The sequence below is a fragment of the Natator depressus genome, chromosome 9, assembly GCF_965152275.1.
Source record: "Natator depressus isolate rNatDep1 chromosome 9, rNatDep2.hap1, whole genome shotgun sequence".
Lineage (NCBI taxonomy): Eukaryota > Metazoa > Chordata > Testudines > Cheloniidae > Natator > Natator depressus.
The window spans coordinates 89684378-89701339 of NC_134242.1; the positions used below are offsets into that span (position 1 = coordinate 89684378).

Genomic DNA, 16962 nt, shown 5'->3' on the forward strand with positions numbered 1-16962 from the left:
ACTTTTCTCTTTCCAGTCATTCACTTCACTTCATCACAAACCACTGTCAGTTGACCTGACAGTTGAAAATGGACAAAGATTAAAAGTGATCTATGGCTCGCAAGTGGGATTTCACGCTATCGATGTGGACTCTGGGTCTGTGTATGACCTGTACTTGCCAACTCATGTAAGATATTACTTCCTAAAGCTGAAATAATTGAGTTCTTTCCTTATTTATTTCTCATGGCTATAGGTTAATGGTGACTAGATCAGTGGTTTGGATCTAGGTTATCTTCTAAGAACATGTATAATTTAGGCTAGCCGACAAAATGTTCGTGTTCAAACACTTTAGAGACACCTCTGTGCTCACAGTAGGTCTCTGGGCAGAGACAGTGGTCCACTAGTATGGATTTCTGTGCAGGATTGGGGTCTAACTACAAAATGAGCCTAAGCAAATCACCTGAACTTTGGGGAGATCTGATTCCAGATCTAAACTTTATCGTCTGTGCTCCGAACTTTTTACATGTACTCCACCCCTCACCCTGCATCTTCCAACACAGAGAAACCCACTCCTATGGCGTCTTACCTCTGGAAACCCAGCTGAAGACCAGCCCAACTCCTAGGCATCCAAACAAGCAGTGCCCACCAAACTATGCCAGTGCAGTAATTCTAGTAGTTACAGTGATGTTCATTTTGTAAACTCATTTGCATTAAAACGTAACTTATGTAGATATTTAGTTGTTGAAAACAATTATTTCTATTGATCCACTTGCTAAAGACCCATGTTATTTTTATACATAGCATAAAGTGGTTTCTTTCATCTAAAAGCTAGTCGCTTCTTTGATTATGGCACCGTTCAAAGTTCATACTAGTTTATAAGTTTAACCAGGATTGCCTGCCCACTGCACGTGTAATTTGGTTGCTAAGCATGGCAAATGATTTCTCGTCAAAGAGATAATTAGCACAATAGATAAAAGGCAAGGGACAAGGTGAACCCTTTTAAATGATTTAGTTTTGCAACACACTCCAGATATAATGATGTACATCAGGAAAGATATTTCCCAAGTGAACACCCTGAATATGGGGCACCTGTAGAAGAGCTGTGACTCCCTTTGTGTGCACTCTTCCACCGTAAGTCAGCGTGTGCTAAAAATACTTTTTCCCTTAGGAGCCTTGGATCAGAAGTAAATGTGCTGCTACAGTGGGCTGTATCGTTATTTTAGGGACTGTCTCATAGACGATAATTATCACAAGCTGGTTTTCAGTGTCGGCAGCCCAGACTTACTTTAATCTAACAGACTGAGTTGAGACACGCTTGCTTTCTGTACCCTCTTTCCCCTGTTCCCTCCCTCTCTCTCTCTCTTTCGTCTGCTTCAATTGCTCATGAGAATACCAAGGCAACGCATTAAAATTGCTCTGCGACTCTGGATACCTGTTTTGGTGTTACGGATAGTAGTTGCGGAAGCACGGACTCAAGTGGTTGGCCTGAGTGTATTCAGTTCGGCAAGTACAGCTTCTGGGCTTCTTTTCTGTTTATTGTGCCATTACCATGTGCATAAATGTATTGGGCTGAAAAAGAAAAGATATGTGTGTTATTGGCTTGTGAAAAATGACCCTCCACTTGTCTGTCTCTTCCTGTGGAAATGCTGATTGCAAGGATATTTCATTGTTTACGTAAAGTGAAAAGATCCTGTTAGTGTTTTAGAAATGCTTAGTTATTGTTTTGTTTTTTGTCTGAAAGTACTTTCCATAAAAACCCACCTCCATAGCTATATGCTTCTTATAAATCCTTTCTCACTTGGGAAGTGTGTTGGCTGGTGTGAGAGAGATTCTGGGTCCCGTTCTGCTGTTGGACTATTTTATTGCGTGCAATGCATCGTTCCTGGGGCATGGGTGTAAAATGTAAACCCAATAGTATTTAGAGTAGCACTTTCTTTGTTTAAGGACACTGTATGCGAAGCAGGGAAAGACCTTGCAGAGATGTTCACATTTAGAAAGCTCAGGTGATTCTTTCAAATTACCATAAATATTGTCATCAAAAGTGCTAATGAATCATTGTTTTAGCTCATGAGTTATGCTCAGTCTGTATCACAGAAAATGGAAGCGTTGGGTTCCTAGAATAGGGAAGTTGAGTAAGTTGTCTTCCATCCTCTTCTAAAATCATCTTTGAATTAAAGTATGGCTCACGCTCCTTCTGTCACTTTATATACCAGCATTTCGTGAACAAGCCAATAAATCTCATTGTATCTCAGATGCTCCTTGGCTTCTTTATACCAAGTAATACTTGTAAATATAAAGTGAAAAATTGAACAGTGACTTCTATACAAACCTAGTATAATAATATCTAAAGGGGGAAATATAATATCCCTTTTCAGCTAGCAAAATATATAGCCCATCCTAAACCAGGTATTTACTTTCTGTGAGCGATGAGTAGGTGGTTTTTTTTTTGCTCTGCCAAGCTATTTAGATTGATATAGTCACTAAAATTGCAGTCCATTTTCTGATATAAATCTTAATAAAATCCAATTTCAGATCCAGGGGACTATTCACCCACATGCCATTATTATCCTCCCTAATACCAATGGAACAGAACTTCTACTCACCTATGAAGATGAAGGAGTCTACCTTGATATATATGGGCACTTCACAAAGGAAACTGTTTTACAGTGGGGAGAAATGCCAGCATCTGTAGGTAAGTATGAAAAACAGCACTGTGTTGAATGTAAGATTCTGTTGTATGAAGTCTGAGTTTGTTATTAGGTTTGTGTCCACCTGAAAGGGGTTGTGTGGCACATTAAGCCATTTCTGGTTAAAACAGATTTCTAATGAGCAGATACATGTATGTGCATTTCTGTACATTCTTGAGCCAATCAATGATTATAAAAGGGTCTCTGCATTTGTTTGTATTCATTTCATGGTGTTTATGCCACAAAGGGTTTACTGCAGAGTCAGAGTTTGTATAATAGGATGCAGGCCTTCCAATAGGTATATTCTTGTGTCTGGTAATCATTTTAGTGGGTTACAAAGGAATGAAAAAGTGCGGCTGTTTCCTACTTTGAATCTTTCATATCCACAGTATTTTGTATAGAAATTAATAATATGTAGAAAGTACAGTAATTTAATGGGTCTATAAACATAACATCCTATCAAATTGTCCTTTATTTTTATCATCATCCATTCAGAGTACAACAGATTAGATATAGCGTTAGATGGGTTGTCGGGCTATCCATGTTTTTCATCCGGCCTCACAAATGCTAAAAAGGGGGGTCCGATTATTTTTTATCAGGTTGGTTTTTTTCTCTTAGGTTTCCAATTGTTAACGTTGTAACTAAGAACAAAGGAAACCCACCTCTAGCAGGTTTTTGCGTTTGTAAATTTCACCTGATTGGCTTTTTATTTCTGTGAATTCTTATCTTTCTTCATCTTTTTTTTTTTTTTAAGTCACAAGCAAATCATAGCAAAATTGACCTAATTCGTTTCTCAATACTGGTGTAAATCTGGAGTTACTCCATGAAATTGGTAGAGTTACATCAGAGGCCCATCTTTTTTAGAGGGCTTCCAGCCACCCTTGAGAGCGTGAGACCCACCTCTATCTTGATCTCAGATGTCTACATGGTACCATATTCATTGTGCTGCTGTGAGTAGCAAAACCACTTTAGGAATCATTTTAGGAATAAGTTCACTTTTCTACATATTAAAGGCAGGTCTACACTAAAAAGTTGGGTCAACCCAGCTACATTGCTCCAGGGGTGTGAAAAATCCACTTAGTTAAGCCAACCTGACCCTGGTGTAGACAGTGCTAGGTGGATGGAAGAATTCTTCTGTCGACCTGGCTACCACCTCTCGGCGAGAAGGATTAACTACAGTGACCGGAGAACCTCTCGCTGTAGTAAGTGTCGACACTGCAGCTGCAGCATTTCTAGTGAAGGCATCGCTTCAGGCTTGGTCTACATTTATATCTGCATAGCCATGTCGGTCAGGGGTGTGAAAAAAACCACATGCCTGACCAACATAGCTAGTCCAACAACCCCTATAACCACCACCACCCCCAGCCTAGACACAGCTATAGCAACAGACTAGATACTGTACATTCCTTCTCCTCTGGCAAATAGTATCCTCTTCACTTTCCAACCCAAATATTAAGCTGTAGGGTAAAATTACAACACGTCAAGTACGTCCGCCTCAATGCTGTATTAATGTTTAACGCCGTAGGATACACTGAGCATCTACAGCCCACATTCTAACGTTAGTGTGAAACAATCACTGGTAAGAGAACCATTACCCAGTATGGTTAGGAAAAGAAAAGTTCTATCTGTGAGTATTGAATCTAATTGGAAGCTGGATTGCAAAATGGAGACAGCAGCCTGCAGGAGATGTGATGCTATGGAAAGTACATTCCTTTTGCCTAAATAGGAACTGCATGCTCTCAAGAAGGGCATAACATTACAGTTTAAAAAGCAATCTTAATGTTTCCTCCAAAGTAACATTGGTGCATATATGATCAGCTTAAATATTTAAGCTCTCGTCTCTTCTTCCTATAAATGCACTCCATTGGTTTGCACTCATTTTTCCCCCTTTGGAAAGCAACAAAATTTTAAAACTGGCTTCATTTGCCATCCTGTGGTGTCAGACATTTTCCTGGATCTTGTCTCTAACGATTTTTAAAGCATGAATGAACTTGTAGCTATTATGAGATTGTCTGATTGTATTATTTGAATGTGCAGTAAGTGCCAACAGTGTTTGGCTCTGTACAAGACATAGTCCTTGTCCCAAGGTGTTTCCTTTTAGAGGATGAACAAAGACCAGACAAAATTACAGAGGGAGCCCCAGAGGCAGATATATAAGGAACTAAGTGTTTTGTTACCTTTAGCTTCAGAAAACTAGTTGGTGTAAGGTTTGCATATATGCCAACTGTTACGATATGCTCTGAAATGCGGAGTTTGTGATTTTGGGCATCAATAGTCGTCTACAAGAATATTCCTGTTTAATCCAGAGTCGGCTGGAGATTTTCAAAGGCACAAAGAACAGTCAATGGCAGTTGTGTGCCTAAATACCCATTGTGCCTTTGCAAATCCCCCTCCCTCTTTGCTTAAAGCGCTGAGATAGCGAACCCACAGAAACGTGTTGGTGGCTTGTAAAGATCTACTGTGTACTGGGCATACATGGGGACTGCACTCCTTTGTCACAGGTTGGGATTTCAAGGCAGATCCCCCAAGGGTGTGAACTGAAGTCAGCGGAGCTAAACAGATTTACACCAGCTTCATGCTAGTGAAATGGCCCTTGGCAGCTGACATTTCTTCAGGATGCTCTGCTGTGCACTAGAGCAGGGGTGCGCTGTCTTTTTCTTCAGGTGGATAGCATCGTGAGAGAAAGATTGCCCAGTGGCTATTCCCCTTCCCATTCAGGATCTCACAACCACCTCCCCTCCCCTTCACAATCACACAGCATCCTTTGGGTGTCCACAGGAACCGCTTACATGCAAAAAGTGACACCAGGAGAGTATCTGAATGGATTTTTAACTTCTTTTAATGGAGTTTAACAGCCAGGAACAGCAAGGAGAACACAGCTCTGGGGGACTAACCAGCTCTTCACAGACCACCACCAAGGGCTATGCAGACAAACAGGGCTGTTTATCCTTGGAAGGAAGGCACTCTTTCTCACTTCCCCTCCCGCTGGCCAGGGCTCAGCCACTGGCCTCCAAACAATTCTTCCAGTCAACCTTAGGCCACCACACTTCCAATATTACTACTACGCCACTGTCTGCAGCGCTCTTGACTATCCCAGCCCAGGGCTTCTTGGAGCAGATATTGTCAATCGTAACAAGTTTGACAGGGGTCTTGTCACGTGGCACCAGATGTTCCACTTATGATTGGAGTCAGAGTTCATTTAGAGGCAAACTGACCCAAGCCTTGACTTCCAGCTCAAACCAAATCCTAAACTTCGGGGGCTTCGAAGAGCCCCATTTAGTATTTTATTTTAAGCGTGCATTTCCCACCAATGCTCACTCATACTCTTGCTCCTCTGAAATTCTTGCCTCAGGCCAAAAGCATTGAAAAATTACGAGCGAAGCTCAGGTCACCACATTTCTTGCTTGGCTAAACCTAAGAAGAACTTGCAAGTTTCACTAGAGAGCCTGTTCCCTTGAAACTTCTACACTTAACCACGTTTTGACAACAATCTGTATGAACTGTACTGACGATTTTCCTATTATGAATTTTGACCTTGTTTTTTCAGAGGTGAAAGGCTTGTGTGTTAACTCAGGGTTCTAGCTAGCTGCCACTTGCTTGATTCTTAATATATGGTCTCATTCTTTAACAAAATTATTTTGGATAGGAAACTTCCCTGGTTTATTAGATTATCTTAAGTGATTGAGAGAGGTGGCAAATGCTTGCAATATAATTGACGGCTCTAGGGCAGGAAAACTAAAAATAGCAGCCTCTTGTAGTCTTTCGGGTGGGACCTGTGTGGCCAGTCCATTAATCAGAAATTGGAATGAGGACACTGAAATCCAGTGGGAAATTAAAATTGTAGAGCTACTCTATCTATATTTAATTGGTGAGATATTTCAAATATGTAGGGCTACACACAAATAGAGAGAGCATGTTTTCTTTGTATAACACAAGATTTTTAAAAAGGTATAGGAAACATCCAGTTAATAAGATGGGGGGGTACTTTTGTCCTCTCATGTTAGTAAAAATTATTAAAAACATGATTTTGGGAGTGGTTTGGATGTCCTTTACTGGGAAGCAGAAAGGATGTTGGTGCAGAGAAATGAAGCACTCTAGCCAAAGTATCTTATAATGACTTTGCTATGTCAACACACTTTATTGGTTCATGAAATAATTGCAGCCCAGTTCATGCAAAGAAATAGTCTGCTCATATCAGAGTGATTCTTATTGTCCTTAAGAAAACTATGGCTTGGACCTCATTTACAGCTGTTCCTGTACCCTTGGTGGAACCACAAAATACCCTGGGTTTTATTTATATACACTCAACTATTGATTGAGGAATGAGCAGCTACTATAAGCCTAGAAGCTTGGAACATAGATACATAGATATTTGCGTGTTTTTAAAAGTTTTATTTAAAACACACTAAGTTGTGTGTAACTTTGTTTTGGTAGGGACACGCTGCATGTCAGAGCATGCGCACCTTAACCTGTGCAGTGCAACCAAACCAGGACAAGAGCACGCTCACATGAACAATGTGGGACAGATGGGAGTTTGTGGTGAAGCTACAAAAGCTTTTTCTCTAGATAATTTCACAGCACCAGCATTCTAGTCTAATGAAAGAACATTTCATCGTTAGGAAGAAGAGCCTGTTCTGCATGTTGGATATCTAGAGCATAAATAATGTGTTTTCACCTTGGAAATGCCTATGTACGCTAACTTCATGGCTTTCCTTGAAACGGCCGAATTTGAACTCCCATTGGAGTGAACTCCTTGAGCTCTGTGCTAACTTCTACGCCATTTGCCAGGTGTTAAGGGAATATTATGGCAGGCTTCCACTGTGCTGTACAAATGACCCTTCTTTGAGTATATGCTGCATTTCCAAAAGGAAATAATGGGCTCACAGGGAAACAGGCAGTAACCAGAAACCTGCTCAGCTGTGATTTAGTAACAGGATTATACTGTCTTTCCTCTGAGGCAGAGGCAGAACTTGTCACCCTTGTTTGCAATGGGTTTAGCTTTTTAATTTATGTACTTCTAAATGTTGTCGTCAGATACATGCATGCCATTATCCTTGTATCTGAAGACAGAATTTGGGACACAGTAATAAATTGGTGGCTGATAAATAGATGACATGTGAGTCTAAAACATATCCAACTGTATCATTTGTAGCCTTTTAAATGTGAAAGGCAGTGTCCTATGCCCCAGTAGGGCAAATTCTTTCCCATCCGAAATGCAGAGTCCTAGAAATATGTCTGCTTAAGGAAACCTTGGCGGTCCAGCGATTAACTTAGAAGACACAATCAAAATGTAAACTCAGTTCTCTTCAAGGTTAACTCTGTTTATGCATGTTTGTGTGTATGTAAATAGACATGGAAGAATTAGATTTTTGTCTGTAAATGTTGGTGAACATCGATTTCACCATCACAAACTGACCCAAAAAAATAGTCCCACTGGTGATCATTGAAATGTCCAGATAGGCAAAGTAAGAAAAATGCTGCCTGACAACGTATTAGAGTTTGATTAAGGAAATTTACTTTGACATGTGATGGTGACAATTTATGTTTTAACTACTGTAAAGCTTTAACTTTTGAATCTCAACGGCTGCTGTCCTTAAATAATTCTTGTCTAACCCTCCCATAATTTCCACAGCTGTGAACACTTAAATCTACAAAAACTGAAAAAATGGCTTAAAATAAGCATCAATATTATCCATCAAAAAAATTTTTTAAGAAAAGTCAAATTCTACCAAGCTTCTATATAAAGAACACCAGATCCAGTGTCCCCAGTGGGTCTACTTGAGCAAGTAAAGGTTTTGCAGGATCGAGTCATGAGGCAACATATTTAGTTAGTGTTTGTCTTAAACAATGTGAGCAAAGCCCCGAGGGAAGGATTGGACATGTCACCAAAATCCCAAGAGAACAACACAGCCATTCTTGAGGGAGTTAGATATATTGTGCACAGTCTTTTGTATGGTAGTGTGCTGAGCATGATAAAATGGGCCAGCAAAACACAAATTACTTTCTAAAGTGTGATTGTGTCTGTGGCCTTTAAACAATGAAGAAAAGTAGCAAACCAGGGTACTCTGATACAGCTGCAGTGTTAAAAAAATTCCTTTAAAAATGTAACATTTATGTTGTGACTGTCCTATAAACACATACAGTAACACCACACGATAGCGTCTCACACAGGGAGAGAAGACCATTAAGATACCTCCGTATTTTAAATTCATTTAGAAAAAGACTTTCTGGGTAACTAAAACCACAGCACTGGATTGTCCTCCCAGCAAGATGTGTGTGTGGAGGGAACCCTTGGTGAGTTGAGCACCCCACTTCCAAATGGAATGAGGATGCCCCTTCCATTCCACTCCCCGACCGGGCAATGTCCCTGTCCACGTAGCCCAGAATTCACAGAGAGAGGGACCGTGTTCGGGGTAGCAGAGCCAGGGGCATGCAAATCATCCCCTGCTGGCACCATGGAAATTAATCTCTAAAGGTAATACATGCTGAGGCTATATTATGTTTCCACAAACTCCAGCTAGGGTCTTGGGGGTAACCATTGTCGGAAGTAGGCACTGTTACTGGGGGGGGGGTGGGGACCAGAGCCTATGCAGAGGCACTGGTGTCCTATGAATCTCTTGGAATTTGCCACATTTGGGGTGAAACCTGTAGCATTTTCCATGGGGGCAAACCTCACGCCCTTGACAGGTGATGAGATCTGCCAAGGGGTTCCTCGCAGAGCTAGCCTGTTCCCCATGGCTTTCCCACGGAAGGGGTTGAGCTGAGCCAATATACTGCAGCGGGCATTGTAACAGTTCAGTATCTTTCCAGTTTATTTCTGGTCCTGCCCTCCGTAATTCATTTAAGAATACGTGGAAGGGAAGTCCCATAGTGCATGAAAGTTTGAGCATCCTGTGGGTTGTGAAGGTCACTCTATCAAGAGTAGAATTTAATTCTAATATACTAGAGTAGGTCCTTAAGTATTGATTTGTGTCTCACCAGCATGTTAATTACCTGGTGCTTTTCATTCATGTTAAGATATTAGAGTCCTGTTATCTAAAAAGTCCAGGACCTGTTGTTGAATGCATAAGGGAGCCAACTTCCAATCTACCTTACTCCACTCGCAGCCCCCTTTCTGATGGTACTTTAAAATGAACCAGTGAAATCCATGGAACATCGGACCTATTTGGTGCTTCAGTCAGCGAAAGGGATGAATGCTTGCCAGACAGATGTTGAGTGCAGGGCAGCATTCACCTTCTTGGCCCCCAATGCGGTGACGTGGCCAGGTAAAAGAGGGTGTGACAGAGTATCACTAGCCCCCAGTCAGTTATTGATGACTGTTGGAAATGTACAGCTGGTGTCAACTGTCCCCTCTGGCTTGGTGCTACACAGATCATTTCCAGTTGCAAGCTGAGTTAAAGTTTTTCCTTTGTGCTGTGAGTTTTTAACTTTTCAACCAAATCTCAGTTGAAACATGAAGGGCCTGGTGAAATGCTTCATACTGAAATATGCTACTTGGCTTCACACCTGCCTTTTATCCCCAATGTCAATAGATACAACAAAGATTTAGGGTGAAACCCAGGTCATATTGAAGTCAGTAGGGGTTAGATCCTCAAATGGAAATTAGGTGCCTACATGTCTTTCAGGATCTGGGCCTAGGGGGTTTGCCATTTACTTCAATGGGGCCAAATTCAACAAAATCCTCCGTAGCAACACTTATTTATTTTACATATATTGCCTAATTATAGGGTGACCAGATGTCCCGATTTTATAGGGACAGTCCCGATGTTTGGGTCTTTTTCTTATATAGGCTCCTATTACCCTCCCACCCCCTGTCCAGATTTTTCACATTTGCTGTCTGGTCACCCTACCCAATTACCATGGCACAAGTGGTAATCTAAGATTACCTACTTAGATTATAGTAATCTAAGTGCCATGTAATATGGGTATATAACAGTATTTTTAAAATCACGCCGTACAAGTATTACTGCCCCATCTTTCCAAAAAAATACCCTGTTCACTTGTTTAACATACTTGTAGAAGTCCAAAACTGCTCTGACTTTTTTTTAATGAAGTTTAGTTACAACTAAGATCTTTTCTGTAATGGAAGTAATTAGAATGAATGACCAATATATTCAGAGGCAGATTCTGATCTCATTCACAGCAGTGTATATTCAGAGAAACTCTAGTAGTGGTGGGGGGTCAGTGGAGTTACTTCAGATGTATGTCGATGTAGCTGAAGTCAGAATCTGGTGCTCAACTGTAAAGTGGCTGTTCCGTACATAGTTACTTTCCATAGCCTTCTAGCATGTATTTTGAATATCCCTAGTACACATTAGGCTGAAGTGCTGTTTAACCAGAGGAGAGGCTCTAATCTTTTGTGTGAACTCAAGTGGGGGCGGGGAGGGGGGAATAACTATTAAAAACCTACAGGTATATTATTGAGTGCAGAGTGAATTTCTTGCCTTGTCATTCCACAATACTCTGCTCTTTTTTTCAAAGTGTAGCAGCAATAAAGGGCAGTGGAATGGCAGGAGTGGGGCCAGAACTGTGTAAACACGCTGACCAACTAAAGACAGAGGGCAAAGCAGGTGCAAATTCTGCTGAAGCTCAAAGGTTCATAGAATCATAGAATATCAGGGTTGGAAGGGACCTCAGGAGGTCATCTAGTCCAACCCCCTGCTCAAAGCAGGACCAATCCCCAATCAAATCATCCCAGCCAGGGCTTTGTCAAGCCTGACCTTAAAAACTTCTAAGGAAGGAGATTCTACCACCTCCCTAGGTAACGCATTCCAGTGTTTCACCACCCTCCTAGTGAAAAAGTTTTTCCTAATATCCAACCTAAGTTTTCCTAATATCCAACCTAAAGTTTTTCCTAATATCCAACCTGGTTGTAGAGCAGCCACAGAGCAGCTGTATAGGCTGCTGTTTCTTGCCCTGCTGTTGTGTTCAGTGCAAGACTCTATATGGCCAACAATTGCCCTGCACAGGTCACTGTTGCAAAGCCTGATTATTCAGGCTTTGCACCCGAGGCCAGGATTTAATACTTTGAATGGTATTTGTTGTACAGTATTTCAGTGTATGGTTTGTTTGGGTGTATGGGATTTCCTTCTCTGAACAGATACAATCTAAATGGATTCCACTGGATATTTAAATATTGCGTGTGTCTGGATTTGGTTCAGTTACACAATCTTTATGTTATTGGGGTGGGGACCCGGAGCTGCCAACTTACCACTAGCAGATGAACATTTCAGGCTCCCTTGGGTTTTTCTAATTATCAAATCTGACTTTTTTGTTTAGCTTATCTGCAGTCTAACCAGGTCATGGGTTGGGGAGAGAAGGCTATCGAACTGCGTTCCGTGGAAACAGGAAATTTGGAAGGTGTATTTATGCACAAGAAAGCACAGAAGCTAAAATTTCTATGTGAAAGAAATGACAAGGTACACACGTGACTCAATTATAGTGATTTAGCAAATATGGTTTTACAGTTGAATACGAAAAAAGTTGAGGCCATTTAATTTTTATTTAGCGTTTTATTATAGTGCATAGTACTTACCGCTCAATTAAAAGCAGACTTTGGTCTTTTGTGGGACTACGCTTTGTGGGAGGAATCCTGCACCTTCGCAGAGCCCCACTGAAGACAGCCAGATCCTAGCCACCTCTTCCACCTGCTTTGTGCTGCAGACGGAAAATCAGTTTCACCAACCTGTTGGCAAATCCCCAAGTGGTCTGGCTTCAGCATAGAGAATATGTTGGGGGTGTGGCTAGCATGCATCTGCACTCCAGTAATCTCTGGCTACAAAAGTCTCTTAAGAACTGTTGCAACCAGGTATGATTTAGAGCAGCCTTGAGCGAAGTATCACACACCAATATTTGAGATGCCACCAGTATGAGTGCATTTTGTCACATATGTATGGTAATGATTTGTAAATATTCACTGTGGCTTGTTCTAGTCCATTGGTGTATTTAAAATACTGTAACCACAAACTGTTTAGTTTACCTAATTGTTTGAAAATAGGCTCTGATTTCTTTTCTGGTAGAAAATGTATACACTATAACTTATTGCCAGAATGTATACTTGCAAGCATTAACAATTCATTTTTCTAAGCAAATGTTACCAATGGGATTAAAATTGAATTGTGATTTATATGTCATAGTGTTCTGGATTGTATTTCTCTCTGCTTTCAAATATGTTTAAAATATTCTCATACATGTAAACTGACAGCGGTCTATTCTTTGTCCTTTTCAAGGTATTCTTTGCATCTGTACAATCTGGAGGCAGCAGTCAAATTTACTTTATGACACTTGGACAAAATGTCCTATTCAACTGGTAAATCCCATCAGACTGAAGGATGTTTTGAAGGTTCCCAGTAGATACAAGCAGTGTAAAATGCTGGAAGGTTATACACTTAAATTTGCACTTTTTACCTACAAGAAACTGGTCATTATTAACTTATCAAAATTCATATTCCTCAAGTTGTGGAAGAATTCCATTCTCTTGTCAAACTATTGCAAATATGTTTAGTTCTCTCTTTTAAAAATATGGTGCAAACCAAGACTGAATGCACAATGTAGCAAAGAGCAACTGTCATGGAAAATGTAGCCAATATAGCAGGTTGCTTGTACTCTGAAAAGCGTACAGTTTCTTTTGCACAAATATTGTAATTTTATTATTTTGAACTTGAGTCTTTCTCTATGGACAGCAATATCTATATGTAGATTTATAGTATAAAGTGCACACATATGTTATGAGCTGGAATTCCTCTGATTTTGAATTATTTTTGCTTGTTTCACTTTTTTCTTTTAACAGTTTCACCCAAAGGCAATTGTCCAAGTCTGAAACAGTAACTATTCACAAGGAGTTAATGCAGACTTGGACAGTTAGGGATGGATTTGCCTTGAGAAGCATGGGTGTGCATCACTGTAGAGCTTGTAGAGTCAGCTACTGTATACATAGGCACCTGTACAGTAACGGAGTTTACAAAACGCATAAGGCTGACTCCTTGTATGCCTCTGGACAAGATTGAGCCCTTAGACACAGTTACTGTAGAATGTATTTGTAAAAATATTTTAAATAGCAATTTGTTCGAACATATATACACGAAGCATGATGGGCCTGATCATGTAGGTTTTACTCATACAAGTAGACCTTACTCATGTAAGTTGATTTCAATGAGACTATCCATGTATATAAATAAGGGTGTAGGATCAGGGACTCTGTCTTTGCATGATTCCTCATTCCTGCTGATTCAACAACAGGCTTACATTTGTTGGCTTGTAAATACGCTCTTTCCAAAATGGATGGCATGGGTAACAAAAGTATTCTTAATTCAGCTATAAACATATCCAGAGAACCAATTAATTATAAAAGACTGAATTTCAGGCGCTCTTTCTATTCTAGTTACTTCAAAATAAATCTGCACCCCCTAGTGGCATTCATTTCTATCATAAAACACTGTTCTCAGGGGCTTAATATCAGAGACATGCTAGGGTTAAACGTTAAGGTTTAAATGTACAATCATTACTTAGCTAATGTTTGTGCAGTGCTTTGAAAATGTCAAGGGCTATATAAATGTAAAGTGCTAAGTATGGCTATATATAATAATAAACTCAATACACAAGATCTCAGTCTAGACCAAACTGTATGGAAAAAGAAAAAGGAAATCATTAGCTACAGTATTTAAAAACTATTACCATTTTTAACTTGAAATGCATGAGACTGGAAGGGGAAGTGGTATTGCAATATCTGATCTTCTACCTCTATGATGATTGAAAATTGACCAAATGAAAGTTGTTAGCAACCGACGGCTCTTCCGAACCCTATGTGCAATGAGGTTAGTGGTCCCGATGTCAGGTGTTCACGTAGCAAAACCACCACCATAATATGCACCTTCTTATGTACTCTCAGCAGAGAACTAGATGGGCCTGGGTGCTGATCAGCACTCTCACCCACTGCTGGTGATCCCTCGAAGGCTGAGGCATGCAGGCAGGATAGTGCTCGTCGTGTGTGCACACTTCCGCTGTCCATGTTCTTTGGCTAACTGGAGGACGGCAGTCTCCATGGCTGTCAATCCAGCTCATTTTGTAGGGATTAGTTCCGCTCAGACTGTATAGTGGAGTTTTAAACATTAAATATTCACATCTCAAATAGGTAGGTATTGATTTACAAGAGTTCAAAACCAAGGCTATGTCAAAGTTGGGAGGGCATCTGCACACCCAAATGGCCAATTGTGCGCCCAAATTTAGGCTCTGATCCACAGTGAGTTGGGACGGCTGTGCCCAGGCACAGCTGCATTTAAATCAAGGGGTCTCTGTGTGGGCACAGCACTCCACCCATCTGCTGTCAATTGCAGGATTGAGGCCATAATAATTGCATGAGCAAAATAGCAACAACAACAAAAATGACATGTGGTCCTGGGCTTCTATGCCACTGAACATTGGACTCCGTTTGCTCAGCTTTCAAAAAAAGAAAAGAAACAAAAAAAGAAAAAGCTGCAAGTTAAAATAAATATATATATACAGGCTAATAGACCAGCAATAAGTCAAAAATGTCATTTACTTTTCATGTCTTTTAAAAAGCTGAAATACTGTGAAGAGAGGACATCTTTCATCATGTATCCCATGGGTGTGCAAAACCTGTTATTAAAATGCTCTTGCTCTAGCACGAATCAGTGATCCCGGCTGCCCTGTATACTTCAAAATGTGTGCTTATCATATCAGCCTCTGCATTACATGAGGCATGTGATTTCTGAACATCTTGGTGCCAAGAGTTAGGAGGCAGGTTTTCCTGACACCAGGCACTAATTCAAAAGAGTTTAGCACATAACACTGGGAGCTTGGAACAGCCCATACTATGAGATTAAAGAAGCAAATGTGATTAAACTTTTTTCGCATGTATTGTAACAGAAAAATGTGATAGTGAGTTGACCTACTGTAAACCTGTTTAGAGCCATACAAAAAGAAAAAAAAGCTGATCTTTTGAGAGCGAGAGATCCCATAGCTGTATTAAGTGTTTAATCTCACATTTTGTCTCCACTCCATTAGTTCAAATTCTTCTATATGTGGTGGAAGACATTAACAGCCAAGTTCTCCTCTCTAAGTTGCACCCATGTCAATATGGAGAAAATCTGGCCCAAAGAGAGAAACATTTTTAAGGGATTTAGAAGTGGAATTCCAATTAATAATGAGAGCTAGGTGTAGCATGGAGAAAATGTAGGTGTAAGAGGTCAGTCAAGACCAAAGAAAAGATTAGAGTGGCTGAAGAGGACAGAGAGTGAAGATGTCCAGAGCCTTAATTGAAGAATGAAGAAGGGAAAGTAGCTGAAGAAAGTGAATAGAAGTAGCTGAAGAGAGGAAATAGAAGATGTCCAGAAAAGTGGCTAAAATATGAAGGTTTGGAGAGGTTTGAGTTAGTTAAGGAGAGGAGCGTAGAGTGTCTAATGATCAAGAGATATCCACAGTGGTTGGAAGGGTTTATTTGGAGGGAGATACTGAAAAACTGCTGAAGCTCAAAGCAAATAAGATTTAGGAGATTGGAGAGAAAAGTTTGAGACCCAAAGTAATTTTTAATGCCATGAATTTAACTATGCAGAATAAATCTAATTGTCAGACTCACTTTGTTCGGAGTTCTGTTTTTTCTCCAACTTCATTTAGTCATTTGCTTTATTTTATTAATTATATTCTTAAAAGCAAGGAAGTGAGCTATCAGATTGTTTCTTTTGTGTAATCATTTTGTTATGAATAAAATACTGTAGGAGGAGATAGCCAACACATTAAGCTGTGCAATCTAGTTATGCCATCAGTTTTCTTACGACACATAGGGTTGCCAATATTCATACTTGCATACAGGAGTCTGAGCTAATATGCCATCAAGGCACTATTTTATGTGACTATAGTGTATTCATTTTAGAAATTTTAAACCATATTCTTCAATTTATACCCTGACTCATGACTTTAAAAACTGGGAACAACCAAGCTGACTATGTACTGTACATTGGGTATGTGGGTTTTTTCTTTTCATTGTTATCTTATGTTCAAATTGTACATTTGAAAAAGCAATAATAAAACAGTACACAGAAAAACAAAACAAATGTGACTGTGAAGTTGTTATGTTGGTGTAGACTGACATTAAAACATACTGAAGTATTTCCTTCAATCTCTTTATATCTATAGACCTCTAGAAAGGTCTAGATCTATGTGTCTATATCTGCCTGTAGAGACAAAGTGAAATCGGTATTTTACATTTTGCTTACAATGGGAAAAGGTGTTTGGGCAATGAAGTGCGAGCCTAGACTACACAGAACTTTGGTAACAGTGA

At 40.1% G+C, this 16962-nt stretch overlaps 1 protein-coding gene across 1 annotated transcript in view; it reads left to right on the forward strand.

Moving 5' to 3' along the window:
* NRK (Nik related kinase) overlaps positions 1 to 16713 on the forward strand; it is a 122690-nt gene extending 105977 nt beyond the window's left edge. Inside the window, exons 28-31 of the mRNA XM_074962591.1 lie at positions 17 to 166; positions 2512 to 2671; positions 11946 to 12085; positions 12896 to 16713. Coding sequence (XP_074818692.1) covers positions 17 to 166; positions 2512 to 2671; positions 11946 to 12085; positions 12896 to 12979 — 534 coding nt within the window. The 3' untranslated portion in view covers positions 12980 to 16713. The remainder of the gene's footprint in view (positions 1 to 16; positions 167 to 2511; positions 2672 to 11945; positions 12086 to 12895) is intronic.
* The last annotated feature ends 249 nt before the right edge of the window (positions 16714 to 16962 follow it).